This window comes from Etheostoma spectabile, chromosome 8, assembly GCF_008692095.1.
Source record: "Etheostoma spectabile isolate EspeVRDwgs_2016 chromosome 8, UIUC_Espe_1.0, whole genome shotgun sequence".
Classification (NCBI taxonomy): domain Eukaryota; kingdom Metazoa; phylum Chordata; class Actinopteri; order Perciformes; family Percidae; genus Etheostoma; species Etheostoma spectabile.
In genome coordinates this window covers 11104206-11119382 of record NC_045740.1, presented here as the reverse complement: position 1 = coordinate 11119382, position 15177 = coordinate 11104206, and the positions used below count along the sequence as shown (strand labels likewise).

The following is a 15177-nucleotide window of genomic DNA, read 5'->3' as shown; positions in this document are numbered from 1 at the left end:
AGTGTGTGTGAGTGTGAGTGAGCGGTGTGTGTGTGTAAGGGATGGAGGGGTGAGGAGAGGCAGACGCAGCAGGACTCCCAGGAGAAGGAGTGGGAGTCGGGGAGCAGACCCAGCCTCTCTCCTCCATAGCAGGTGAATAAGGACCCTATGATTTGGCAGGATCTGTAACCCAGCCTGGAGCAGCTGGAGCTAGGGACACACAGGGATCTCTCTCCCTCTCTGGAGGTGGCTTCTTGTGGAGCCCCAACTCAGGATGTGTTTGGGGCTTCCAGACGGATCTGATAGACCCACACAGAGAAGGAAACAGTGCAGTCTGCCTTATCGTTAAACATTTCTGCTTCTACCTCGGTTAGGATGCGGGACAGAGGGGAGAGATAAAAGGAGAGAGTAAAAGGGAGCAAGAAGGATATTGTCTTTGCTATTAAAGAAGGAAGAGAGAGAATAAGAAGAGGAGGAGAGGGAGACAGTGGTTGGGAGGAGTGTATTCTCCTCTCATGACTCTCCCATGGAACACTGACTGTTGACTGTTGATCGGCAGCCACTTGGATTTGTTTATGAATCCCTCCCTGGCCAGCGTTACAACCAGGGGGTGTCACCAGGTTTCTGTCCCGCTGACGAACATGTCGGTGACCACAGGCTTCAGTTACCAGCTCCCTGGAATTACCACAGTAACATATGTGTTTGTTTACAGCCCGGGCTCAGTGCAGCGAGACCCAAGCCCCCCTCATCACACGCCTCCAGCGCTGACAGGCCCCCGCGGGCCCAAACGGAAACTCTATAGTGCTGTCCCAGGACGTACCTTCATTGTGGTCAAGCCCTACACGCCACAGGGGGAGGGAGAGATCCAACTTAATCGTGGCGAGAGAGTCAAAGGTAGGTTGTCTGCTATTATTTTTCTACATCTTTTATTCCTTCACTTAATGTAGTACTGCAACTACTACTGCTGTTTCATCATCACTAGTTCTGTTAAGGATCTCCTGTAATGTGTGGCTCTCATGACTGTCAGAGCTGGGTTTGTTGCAGAATAAAACAGCAGACATTCCTATGCCCTCATACTTCTCATTACTTCATTATGTTTTTGACTGCAAAGCATTTATGTAATCGTTCAACCTGGAAGTCATTTCAGTGTCGTCTGAGCTTGACATTGTGAATTATCATTTCATTCACTTTGTAAATGTGTTTTTTTCTACTTTACACAAAGGTGCCGTGGCTTCGCTTTCATGTGTTTGTGTGTGTGTGCTTTTGTCTCCATCCATGCTTCACTCAAGACTATGACTGTAATGACATGGAAGGTAATAATATTCTTCTCACCCTGTGTCCCTCCCCAACACTTCAGTGTGTCAACCCTACCCATACAGAGTGGCAATTAGTTCATGGCCCTGTTGGAATCCACTTGAGATATGTGTACAATCTCTATATGAATCTGTGATTACTTCAAGGAGAGGGCATGCAAATTCAAACAGGTCCCGTGTGTTGTTAGTTGTTGGTATGCATACACACACACTGTGTCCTTCTTCGTCTCTTAGAGTGCATTCCCCTGAACGTATACTATAACTGCTCTTCTCCCTCATCATATCACCTGTCCACTGACCCCCAGCTCCACATTGACCCCAAACCTTACATGCTGCCACTTCACATACATCACCATGGATCAAACCCACATTAGCCTAATGAAAACAGTTCCCTCATGTCCTCAGAAAGGCCGGAGAGAATGAGTGGCTGCACTCGCTGAGACCTCTCATGTTTCTTTCAGATCTACAGAGGCACAGGAAGTACAGATTAAGGGTCAATTTGCAATTTCAATTTGGATTTTGTGCAAACATCCAAAATGCATGCACACACACACACAAACACACATACACAACCACTCTTATCTCTTTCTCCCTCTTTCTCAGAAACATTCAGAAGCAAACAACACACAAACAGTAGTCTACCCTTCTCTCTGCCTGGATATATACAGAAGTATCCTTACCCCATCCTAGATGTTTCTGTGTTCCAGCATTTACCAAAAATATTTACCAGTGGACCTCCTCCTGTATGCTAAATCTAGCTGCTATCTTGTCTTTTCTGTCCTGCCTGTTTGTACCACTTGTGCTATGCCTATAAGGTTATCTGGCACATTTATGTTTAGAAAGGTTTGTTATTTTCCTAGCTATGGTTTTTTTTGTGAATGTCCTAAAATGTATGCCGTTGCTACAAATGTTTGTTACATCGACTGACAGTTTGGCGTGTGTGTGTGTGTGTGTGTGTGTGTGGTGTGTGTGTGTGTGTGGTGTGTGTGTGTGTGTGTGTGTGTGTGTGTGTGCTGATATCAATATATTTATAGTCAATTTTACTTGTATTGGCCTAAACGTGTATGTAGTATTATAATTATTTTATCTTTTTAGGTGTGACATTGTACAATATGTCCAGGGAAAGCAGATGTAAAATAGCCTTTTGGCTAATTCTGGCAATTTTACATTTTATATGTATCATTAGTGTGCATCATCCCTGTTAAATAAACCTGAAAATAAAATAAAACAATTTTACGCAGGAATTACTAATACAGATGATAAACAATTTAGATTCAAAAAATCAGACTCATGTTTTTTCCGAACAAAACCAAATGATAAAGCATCGTCTGAAACCGTAATGCATACTGATTTTGACTCAAATGTTATTGGAAATTTGCTAACTCAACAGCAGACAGTGTGCCTCCATCTACTGAATGGATCTGCCGTCACTGGCTTTTCTGTCGGTGCAGCTGAATCTATAACCCTGTCACTAATGTTAACACATAGTGTTTTGCCATTCTTTCATGTTGGCCATGCAGGAAACAAGCTTACAATTGCATGGCTGCCAGCACCATGGCCCAGCCAAGTAAACCATCTGGCTCTGTTATGCAACACTGACCATCATAACCATTACTGTGTTGCATTCACTATGCTTCTGTTGTCCTGGGATATAAACTGAGAAATATGTCATTAATGTCAACTGGTTGTTGAACAGTGCAGTAGTCCTAGCAGGTAGAACTGCAAAAATTAGTTGACTAATCGTATAATCGTTCGACAGAAAAGTAATTGCCAACTATTTTTATAATCGTAGTTTGGTTATATAATCGGTAACGTAATTTTTCATGCAGAAAATGGCTTCTTAATATGGAGATGTCCTGCTTTTCTCTGTTTGTTTCATATTAAACTGAACATCTTTTGGGTTTAAACTAACAGAACAAGACATATAAAGAAATCATCTTGGACTTTGAGAAACTGGGATGGACATTTTTTTTTTAGAACAAATGATTAATCGAGAAAATAATTGGCAGATTATTTGATAAAAAAAAATAATCCTTAGTTACAGCCCTACTAGCAGGGAATGACCAGCCCTCTTTGTGCTCAGAGGCAAGGCCTGAGAAGCCACTTCCTTTAGGGATGGATGACCCTTGATTTGATACATAATGCATTTCATCTAATCTGCATTCATAAATAGATGAGTTGCTAATAGTAATAGGGCTCATTTGCAATGGAGGACAAGAGGAGGTAAGGCAAGTGAAAGAGAGGGGAAACGATAGGGGGATTTATCTACTTTATCCTGTCTAATTCTCTTGCTAAAAGTGACAAACAAATACAAAACATCTATACCTTTAGGGATTTCGATTTTACATGTATTTGAATGTATGTGAAGTAAATATCAACAGAATTGGTTGATGATTCAGTTATAGTTTGATTATGAGCCTCATACCCCCCCTAACCCCCAAACACACACACACCACACACACACACACACACAAAGTCACTCATACACTAATTTCTGTCTTCCTGTTGATACCCTCACACCCTTGTGACTCACCAGCTCTACCAGAGGAGCATATTTATGATGAAATCAGACTGGGTAAATCTCACTAAATGATTTGTCTATTTGTATTTGTGTGTGTGTGTGTGTGTGGGGGGGGGGGGGGGGGGAGGCATGGATGTGTTGAATTTGTTTAAGCATTTAAGCTTTAGCTTAAATGTGTATTAGCTCACCTGTTAGTAGAACAGATTGGTGGCCTGTTGAGGCAAGGGACGCTGTTTTGTCGTACAGGGAAAGATGTGCCACACTGTACAGTTTAATGAAGACGATTGATTTTGTTCCAATGGGAAACATACTTTAGTTCCCAGCAGTAGACTGTAGCACATTCCTGGTCAAGTGTGTTTGTAGTAAATCCTTTTTATAATGTAAGATTCTTTGAAGCTTTAAGAATTTCACAATATGATGATTTCTTGTCTACTTCTTTTTAGTGATGGATGACTATCTGGACTCCAATGGTAAATACAGTAGAGCTTTATAGCAGCATTTCCCATAGCACTTGGTTTTATGTAAACCCTAAAGCTGACCTTACTGGTTCTACACTGGATCATCATGTCACTTCACAACATACTGTAACTCAGACATTTATTTCAACATGAAAATTATTGTGATTAGTAGTTGGTTTTTGCCTACTACAAGATATTGATCACAATTTCAGTGGATAACAATTTTTTTTAAATGTAATGAGAGCATGCCGTTAAACCAGCTTCATTTTGCAGCTGATGAATCCTTTCAAATACCAAACCCCATTTTAGGTAAACTGAAGGGTCTTATAGGGCTGAGCAATATATTCATTTTATATTGATATTATATCAATATCGATATATGAGGTTAGATATTGCATTCAATTGTGGATATTGTAATATCATAATATGACACATATGTGTTGTCTTTTCCTGGTTTTAAAGGCTACATTACAGTAAAGTGAAAAAAAACTACCAGACTGTTCTAGCTGTTCTATTATTAGTCTTTACCCACTTCATTGTATCCACATTACTGATGATTATACATTAAAATCTCATTGTGTAAATATTTTGTGAAAGCACCAATTGCAATATCGCTGCAATATCGATGTCAGGGTGTTTGGTGAAACATGTCGTGATATTTGATTTTTTTTCCATATTGCCTAGCTCTAGGGTCTTCCTCAATTATCTTTTTTTTACACAGCATGGCGGATTTCTTGCAATGACCAATAGCCGACTAAAATTTAAAAACTCCTGTTAGTTATTTAATGTTAAGATTTCCTATGAAAATTGGCAGAAATATTCAGTACATAATCCATGCTGTATCAGTGTGGAGGTATATTGATGAAAATTGATTTGAGAGAGCACAAAACAATTTTAAGCACCTCTCAGTCAGCAAATTTTGTGTGGATGTGCACTGTAAATTAAAGTTCAGCCAAATTTTGGCATTCCAACTGATCCCCTTACTGTTGCCTAGTTTATCCATATCGGTGTGTTTGATTTGCGCAACACCTATTCAGAAAATACTGTCATTCTAAATGTAGCCATTATCAATAATAGTTTTATCATCATTTTATGTTTGAACCATTAGTTATTTTAATCCCATATGGAGTTGGATTGATTACAGTAAACCTTACCACTGCATATGAGGCTCATTAGATTTCTGAGCAGCATTTAGCTTAGGGTGACAGTGACCCTCATTCTTAAATACTTTTTTTTTTTATAATGGTTAAACTTATTCCACAAAACAGAAATAAGAAAAAGTAAGAAATGCATAAAAAAAACTACATCTGTTTCAGAAAATGCTAGTAACTTAAGTGTAGAAAGCCAGTGCATATGTTTAGGTTTGAGCATTGTGTTTTAATTTGTTTACTTGTTTCATTTTACAGTAATTAAGTATTTGCACTATGATGAAAATATGACGCTATCTTTTTAATAGTTATGTAATAATTCATGTGATGCTTTATAGCTGACATCTGGTATAATGAAGATGAAGAGGAGTATGCCAATGACATTAATGATGATGATGAACATGAAGGTAAAATGTATATAAATATTTTTTTTAGTTTTGAAAGAAGGATGACAAAGTGGTTAAAACTGTATATCAATAAGGAGGCAAAATTCTTTACCATTCTGCTACCACAAATAAATGATGTGAATGTTGCAGGCTTGTATTTTATGTAGTGACTTCCGCAATTGATTTTAAGTTTACAATTTAGATCTATAGTGTGAACCAAAAAAAAAAAGAGATTGTAGATGTGTAAGGGGAAGGAAGACTTTTATGGTTCTCAAAACTGGCATGTGATTCCACATTTTCATCCTTCATTTTCACTTAGACTAGCACTAGTAGATGCACATATAACCCCCTTGAGCAACAGTAGATGAGCCCTAAATGGGTGCTTAGTTTCAATGACTGAATCAAATGCTACAGTCCCCATGTGTTTTATCCAACCAGTTCCTCCACCAATATGAAGAACTGTTTTGAAAAACTCCCAGTATTTACTCTGTGATTGTCAGTGCATTGGTCAGCTGTCTGAGATCAATGTCTCTAGACAGCCTTCGTCTAAACAAACATCCCTGCTGTCCGCCATTTAGCAGGGTCATCCACATCCAGCTCTCCAAGCAGACTCTTAAAGTTTCATGTAATGAGATCTGTTGGTCCTTCCTCACTCACTGACTGTGTGTGTGTGTGTGTTGTGTGTGTGTGTGTGTGTGTGTGTGTGTGTGTGTGTGTGTGTGTGTGTGTGTGTGTGTTTGTGTGTGTGTGGTGTGTGTGATCCCTTTGGTACACTTCATTAACAGGTCACTTGGGACCATCCCCCCACCCTCTTGCATCCCCTCTCTATACTCATTCCCCTGCTCACCCAGTGCTTGTTTCTAGTCTTCCCCTTTATTGATGTAATCTGATCTCATCTTCCGGATGGACATCTCTTGAAAGGCCACGTACTATCACCATGGTAACGAATAGGGACACACAGCTTTTTGCAAACTTGTGACCCCATACAAACCAATAATCGCAGATACAAACACATTCATACACATTGTACACACTTGCTAAAAGTCAACACACAATTGCAGCTGCAAAGGTAACACACAGGAACACAAAGGAACAGATGTGTGTATCAACATGCTGGTTCCCCCGCTGGGAGCATTAACTGCACGTTCAGGACATTCTTCTCCTCAACAAGGTGACACATTTAAGAGCATGCTTCCGTAACAATGTATTACATCTCACACACGCGCACACACACACACACACACACACACAACACACACAAACACACACACACACACACACGCACACGCACACACACACACACCCCACATACACCTTCACCAAATGCCATTATAAATCTTGCAGACAGCCATGAAAATGAAACCAGCGCAAGTAACGTTGAGATTAGACATTCACAAACATGATTAATGGGGTTTGGCCGCACCCAGTGTGTGCAGAATATTAACACTGTTATGGGCAGTGGAGGATACCTGGACCAGCTACACTGACACACACACACACACACACACACACACACACACACACACACAGTACATATGGGTTTTAATAGATTATTCCTGGTCTCGCTCAACATGTTTAGAAAGTAAACTATTAATGCTGTTACGATCTCTGGGAACACTCACAATAGCTCAGCCATGTACGTACTAATGCTGGTACACTGATCACATGTCATGTCTCACCAACAATAGCTAAACATACTATATGTGTTTTGAGCAAGGCCAAGAGCCAGAAGATTTTAAAAATGAAGCACTGCAAAATGCATTATGTTTTTGACTACAAAAGTTGCTATTGTTAAGACTAATATACATATGCATCTGTCTGTTACCAAGCAACAGGTGCTAAGTGCGTTACTGCTCTGCTATGTTTTTTTCAAACATTTTATTCATAGTGGTACTGCATACATATTTAAAAAAGACATACAAATAAAATACATGCATACACACACACACACACACACACGCACGCACGCACGCACGCACGCACACACACACACACACACACACACACACACACACACACACACCACACATACATTGATAGTAACAAGGTGCTTCATACAAAGAAGAAAGACTTCCCTATTCTGAAAGATTGCCAGATAGTTCATAAATCAGTCTTTAACATGCAAAATACCCATCAACTCCCTTAACTAGGTCAAAAATTTGGGGGGCTCAATTATATTTTAACGCAAAAGCTTGAATCACACTTAAGGCTGTGCGGGCACTGTGGTCTAATTTTTCTAATGGTTGTAGAGTACCTAAGTAAAACAGTTTCACGGTAATGGGGTAAATTACATTTAAAAACAGGAGAGACCAAAAAGTCTGGAGTTTTGGACACGTCCACAAATGGTGGGCAAGAGTACCCTCAGCAATTCAAATCTCAGAGAGATCACTCTGTGCAATTTACCCTTAGTGTAATGTAGTCCATGTATTACTTTCAAATGGATCAGTTTGAGTTGGTGTTAACAGAGCGGGATTTTAGTCTTTCCAGTGCTTTGGCCCAAGTATCATCATCAATTTTGATGTTAAACTCTTGTTGTTAATTTGTAGGTGGATTTGTCTAGTTTGCTTGAAAATATGCACACAAAAGTCTGACACTAGATTTCTTGCTTCTTCAAGGCCCAGTAGAGGCTTAAACAGCAAGGACATGTCATTTTAAGACAGAAATGAAAATTATCTAATGATACCTTTTAAAAATTTCATTTTCTTCTAAGAAACAATATTTTTTTACCTGCATATTTTGTACACATATTCCTCCATCTTATCTTTTTATCTGCTACTTAGAAAACAGGCTGGGTGAGAGCATGTGTACTAAGTGTTGAATTTAGACAAAATGCCATTTTTTAGCCTCCAACAGCGAGCTTGGGTTGAATTAATTAGACTTCCTCTCTGCTAGTTGCATGAAGTGTACTGTACTTGTGTGTGGGTATTTCTGTGTATGTGTAAGTATGAGCATCTCTCCATTGTTGCTTATATCATGAAGTGTGTATGGGATGTGTGCTTTGTAAGTGAATTCTGTGTGTGTTTCTCTTTGAGCAGCACAGTGTAAGTAATTGCCTCCCACAATTTAGATAAACAGCATCCTTCAAGTATTCAGCAACCAGCTGTCTCAATATCCGAGGCACATATGGGAGAAATGTCTCTCTGTCTTTCTCTGCCCTTATTCTGTCTTTCTTTCTCTTTCTATCTTCTATCCATTTGCAAAATATATATATATATATATATATATATATATATAATATATATATATATATATCGGTGGCAACAACCCGTGCCACGACACGATCCACGGTCTCTGTGGCACGCAACAACAGAGAAAGGAAATTCCAAACACCGGCCACAACAACGGGACAGTTGTGGTTAGGAAAAAAAGACCGGGGAAAGTAACCGTTACACGCAGGTGGCTAGGAAGAGAATAATGAGGAAAGGAACTGCAACACGCGGGACCCGATCCCCGGTCTCTGGGGTGAAAGTCCCGTGTTGTTTGACCCATCCCCCACTCCGACCAACCTCTCAGCGCGGATTTTTTGGCTTTTCAATACTACTCGCTACCAAAACTGTTGTATAATCATGAAATAGGCTTCCCATTGAAATACATTACTCCAAAATTTGTAATTGTTAAGTTAATATATATATTATTATATGAAATTATTATTATTACAGTATGGACCTGAGGCAAGTCAGTTTATTAACAGATTTCAATTGTTGGTTGTTACTAATGTTTAATGTTTGTGTGTGTGTGTGTGTGCGTGCGTGCGTGCGTGCGTGTGCGTGCGTGCGTGCGTGTGCGCGTACATGCGCGCGTGCATGTGTTATTGATACTGGAAATGCCCAAGGCAAGGACGTTGATGTCATAGCTAACCTTCAGCTATCCAATCAGAATGGCAGTGGGGTGCAAAGTCCCGCCTACGCACCTACCTGCTTCCTGCTGAACACACCACCTGTCCTCCTGTTACACTTTCATCGTCTTTATCTTTTTGTTGTCCAAATGTGCCCATACGGTGCACGATAGCTCGCAGGATCATCCCACACTTGACCTCTCATTGATATTAAAACCCATGCTTTCCTAACATACACAAATTAGTTAAACACTTCATGAACGAACATGAACAGGAAAACTGCTGCATAAACAGGAGCATACAGTTACATATTCGACAAAACACTGATATGCTTTTACAATCTGCAATGTGATGCACACTGTTTGAGTTGGGCACGCTGAGAGCAGCGCGGAACAGACTGAGTGACTCCAGATGGTTGTTAACAACAGGCATATTTGTCCTGCACAGTGACAACCTACTCTGCTGTCGTGGGTGTGAAAATGCGTGTGTAAAGGTCATGTCCTTACCCGTTAATGTCAGGTAGAGTAGCTTTTAACAAATTTTGTAAAAAACCTTGTGTCTTTTTTTGTCTCATTTTGTTGAGCTCTCTCTCCAAATACACAGAATCTCCCTGAAAAAAAACATCAAAAAAGAACAGACAGTTTCCTTTGAGATTATCCTTGTTCTTAATGTCCTTTAATTCAGCCCCATGACCACTTGCCAAACTAACTCACATGCATCCACATGCAATTTCTGTCATCATTTTTGTCATGTAGTAATATCTAGCGGAGTCTGGTGTATGACCGCTGCTCAGCTCATTACAGCACGTTCATTTATCAGGGCATAAACACCATCATTTATGTGTCACCCTGACTCGTCAATCAAACGATTAGGTGTGTGATTAACGACTCAACAACAAACAATCTATCACTGATCTATTAACAATCAACAGACAATCAATGGTTGGTCTTCAGCTAATCAATCACTGGCATACTCTGATGGAGAACTCCACTATTTTCTGTTCCTTGCTGGTCAATGTACCAGGTGAAAACGTCTGGATTTTATCATATCAGTGTGTCCATGTTTTGATTGAGATTTTTTTGCGTGTGCTCATGCATACATATTCATGATAATTTAGGGTCCCTGACTAAGAATTTACATAGTCAAATCTGATTGGTCAAGTCTTGCCTCAGCTGTGATAACACTGTGCGTAAAGTGCCTTTTGTATGAAAACATGCAACGGATAAAGGACGCAGACAAAAAAGAGTAGCTTCTTATTGTATAAGTAGTCTATATCCAAGACATTCCAATACCGGGATTGCTCTGGTGCCGGTGGTATGATACTCTTTTTGGAAGGTAAATCCAGACTGATTGTTTGTCTGTCCAATCTGAGTTTTCTGTTCCACAACTAAAACAACCTTTGAACATACACGTTCCACCAAAACAAGTTCCTTCCTGAGGCTATTTTGCAGAGGCACTGTGGCTCCTTCCAGCACCTCCCAAGAGGATTGTGATTGGTTTAAAGAAATGCCACTAAACCAGAGCACATTTTTCTCCCATCCCAGAATGCTTTGTGGACTAGTTAGACCCTCCGCAGTGCTGTGGAGGAAGGTCTGGCAGAGCGAGACTATTGTAAAAGGGTTGCAGTGGTTTAGAAGATTAATTGCAAGTGGTCAGGAGCGCATGCCCGCATGTCACCCAAGCAGTCAGCAGCTGGCACGCGCTCCCGGTGACAAGAAGTGGAGCGCACAGAGCAAAAGTCGGCTGTCCTCCAACGCACACGCTATGCTTCTTTTACGATCCCTTTGTCATAATTTTTTTCGGCCACAAACGTTGCCTTGTTGCTTATATCGCTGCGCCTGCTGGTTTGACGTGCAAGATTTGGTGATCATTGGACCGGTCGGATCATACCTTACTTTGTAACATCTTTTGCTATTTTAAAGTGTACCTACACTTTAAATTTTATTTTCCCAGACATTTTCAGTTAAAGGTTTAAATGCCTGCTGCCAAGATGCTTCTCCATCGGTCACAGATCATGTATGGTGAATCGTGAATCTGTCATGGGGCTTTATTGATTTACTCACACACTTTAAAAAAAATTATTAAAAGCTTCTATCTTTGCACATTTTTATGTACAGCATTATATGTTGATATGTATATAATAATAGAAGTATATAACCTTAATGGGAGAAAATAAGTAGTTATATGTAAAATCCGATATTGAGCACCCCCATATAGCCAAAATGGCATGATTCTCATTCCATAACGCCTCTGCAAAGATGTGACTGTGAGATTGGCAGTCGAATGATGCTCCTTTGTTTGAAACATCGAATATTCGTCATAGGGTTGTATAGTAGTTGTTCCTATTTCTGTGCCATCAGAGCCAGGCCTGTGAGTGACATTGCCCTGGAGTAAGAAAAAAAGAATAAGCAAAGACAGAGGGTGACTGTTAGGTAGCCTGTTCTATTTTTGTCTCCACCTTAGGGTTGACACAGAAGGACAGAACGAATGAGAAATGGAATAAAAAGCAAATGAGAATGAAAGAAGAGGAATGCCATGTAGCACCACTCAAGCCTGGGAGGGAGGGAGGGAGGGACGAATGAGATGAGAAGAAAAGATTGGAGGGATCCTTCTGAGTCAGCCTTGGAGTTTTCCTCCCTCTTCTCTTCCTCTGCTTCCTCCCACTATGATTTACAACACTCCAGCCCTCTTCGTTCTTCTTTTTTTGCCATACCCTCTTCCTTTGCTTCACTCTTTCTCCTGACTCTACTGTCATTCACAACCAAAGTCATTTCTCATTATTTACATATTCTTCTATATTTTCAATATTTTTTCTTTTACTTCTCAAGTCTTTTTTCTTCCAGGCTCTCTCTCAGTTGAATACTGATGAGCCAGAGACTGCACCACTCCCTCGCCCTCTTCTAAGAAAAATAAGTCCTGTGAGAAGGAACATGCAGCAAACACAGTACACGTTTGACTCAGAGCAGTGTGACTATCACTCTTCCAATCATTTATTGTCTCTCTACTTCATTCAGTCTTGTATCTACTCGGGGGTCCACACAGGCTTTTCCACATCAACTTCTAAATTGCCAGCCACCTCTACTTCTCCTATTCCATGTCCACCTCCATTCTGGTCATGAAACTTCATCTCCTTACCTATTCATCTTCTCTGTTTCTGTTTGATTATAACTGGTTTTGCCATATAATACCTAATCGATATGGTTCCATGTGTCCCCTGTTCTCCCTCCAGAGCATTAGCATGTTTTTTCCTCTGCATATATCACAAGTACTGAAGAACATACCTGTTGCACAAACAACACAGTCATACCCCTTTCTCTTTCTTGTTGAGTGTGTGTAGGTGTGTTTTAGCGTTTCTCCATTTGTGTCCCCCTTGTTTCATAAAGATGCAACTACGCTCTCTCTCTCTATTACACTGAATTGAACTGAGGTTTAATAATGAGTGCAGGGATCCAAATCTAATAACAGCTTCACTCTGGTTATTGGAATGATCTGCACTCTCACCTTCACACAATTTATGTCAAGTGCACAGACACGCACATACAGCTATGTAGGCTGAGACATATATAGTACTTAGCAAGTCCATCTTTCCCGTTACATTACACTTACTGTACATCACGTCTAAACATGCAATAGGGAGGTGGAATGTTTTCAGTAAAACACTATTACTAGGTTTTTTAATAAAGAATACTATGATTCCCACATGGAGCTAACCCAGAGGTCAGGAAAATATATAAACATTCATAAGTATTTAATGCCCTTATCTTCTGAAATTTAAACTTGAAACTTTTGGTATGTTACACTTTTGTTTGTGTGAGTCTTGCATAATTACACCTCTTAACACTAGTGGCCATAGTGCTGATAGTGTTTGTTACTCATTATGCTAAAGAGACACAGAGGAAACTAAAAAACAAAGCAGTGGGCATGAAGTGAACAGCAGGGAGCAGCAACAGAATAGTGAAAAAATGACAATAGCCTGTGTTTTGTCACAAAGCTTCTGCTTACAGCTATTTAAATGTGTGTGCATGCTACCACCAGTAGAACAAGCTACCAGGTAGCTTACTAACTGCTGATCCCTCACTCTGTCTCACGGTTTCCCTATTTTGTTATGGCTACATTATGCAACTGTGGAGTATGGATGCAGAAAATGTACAGTCCATCACTTTGAATGTGATTATTTTGTATACTTATATACATTTGTCTAGCTGAAGACCACAGTTTAACAGTGTTACCTGTAAAAATGAAAAGTCAGTTGACATATTGTTTTTGTAGAGTAGTTCAACGAAAAGCATTAAGAATAGTATGTAGCAGCTAGAAAGACACATTTAAGTGGCAGGTTGTCTAAGCACTCCACAATATTACCATGACGCAGCATCTACTTTCATTCAGGAGTTAAATAGTTCCAAAAATAGGTCAGTTATCACCCCAACATTATATTTTCCTTCTTTAATATTGCAATATCCCAATATTTCAATTTAGTATGTGAGTAATAATATCAAAGATGCACAGTTTCCATTTGTTTCTGACAGCAAATCCAATGTGCAGAAAGCCACCATGGCATTTTATGGAAATCAAGCTGTGTTTTGGCTTTGGAAAGTCATCCATGGCATCCCTGTCAGAATCAGTGAGTGCATCTGTGGCAGTAAGCCATCAGCCTTTCTCAGCACAGCTGTATCCTTTATGTTTTTTGTAGGCAAATATAGTAGTTTGACGCATCCACCGCTGTTACCTGTGAAAAATGTGTTTGTGTATGTATCCAGTTGCCCTCAGTCTGTGTGTGTGTGTGTGTGTGTGTGTGTGTGTGTGTGTGTGTGTGTGTGTGTGTGTGTGTGTGTGTGTGTGTGTTGTGTGTGTTTCGTGCTGCGCGCGCGCGCGTCCGTCCCTTGCGTTGGTTCCTTGGTGTACAGAGAAACAAAGATGATGTGAGAATGAGAAAGAAAATGAATGACTCAGCTCAAAGCAATAGAGCGAAGCAAGCAAGAATTAAATGAGCTCAAATTTGGGTTTTCACACACAGGCAGACACACACACACACACACACACAACACACACACACACACACACACAAACACACACATTTGAGCAGGGATGCATTGAAGCTTGCAGGCAGGGTGTGAAGAGTATAAATAGCTCTGCATCCTCACTGGTGCTATTTTTAAACCGGGAGCCATGACTTAACCAACCAGGCAAAACTCAGAAGTAACATTCAGGCACCCACGCACGCACGCACGCACACACACACAGACAGACACACACACACACACACACACACACAACACACACACACACACACACAGAACAATATGGTACCAGACCTTTCACCATTTTCCATTTTCCTGATGACAGCAGACTTCTTGGACACTCATGAATAACTGTTGAAACATAGCTCTTTCCCTGTGTCAGCTTGTGTCTGTCTTTAGTTGGCTCTCATCTCTTTTTGTCATTGCTGAATGCAAGCCTTGTTCTGTCACAGTTTTTCCCTTTGTTTCATTCTCTGGGGCTCTCTATTATGCTACTCTCTTTTCTGGTCACATTTGATG

At 40.3% G+C, this 15177-nt stretch overlaps 1 protein-coding gene across 2 annotated transcripts in view; it reads left to right on the top strand.

Moving 5' to 3' along the window:
- shank3a (SH3 and multiple ankyrin repeat domains 3a) overlaps positions 1–15177 on the top strand; it is a 194746-nt gene that overhangs the window by 125205 nt on the left and 54364 nt on the right. The window contains exons 14-18 of one of the 2 annotated variants that reach the window (XM_032524481.1): positions 692–873; positions 1269–1292; positions 3829–3867; positions 4257–4283; positions 5758–5826. In XM_032524481.1, the coding sequence (XP_032380372.1) occupies positions 692–873; positions 1269–1292; positions 3829–3867; positions 4257–4283; positions 5758–5826 (341 nt within the window). The remainder of the gene's footprint in view (positions 1–691; positions 874–1268; positions 1293–3828; positions 3868–4256; positions 4284–5757; positions 5827–15177) is intronic. The other variant, XM_032524483.1, reaches the window with a different exon arrangement.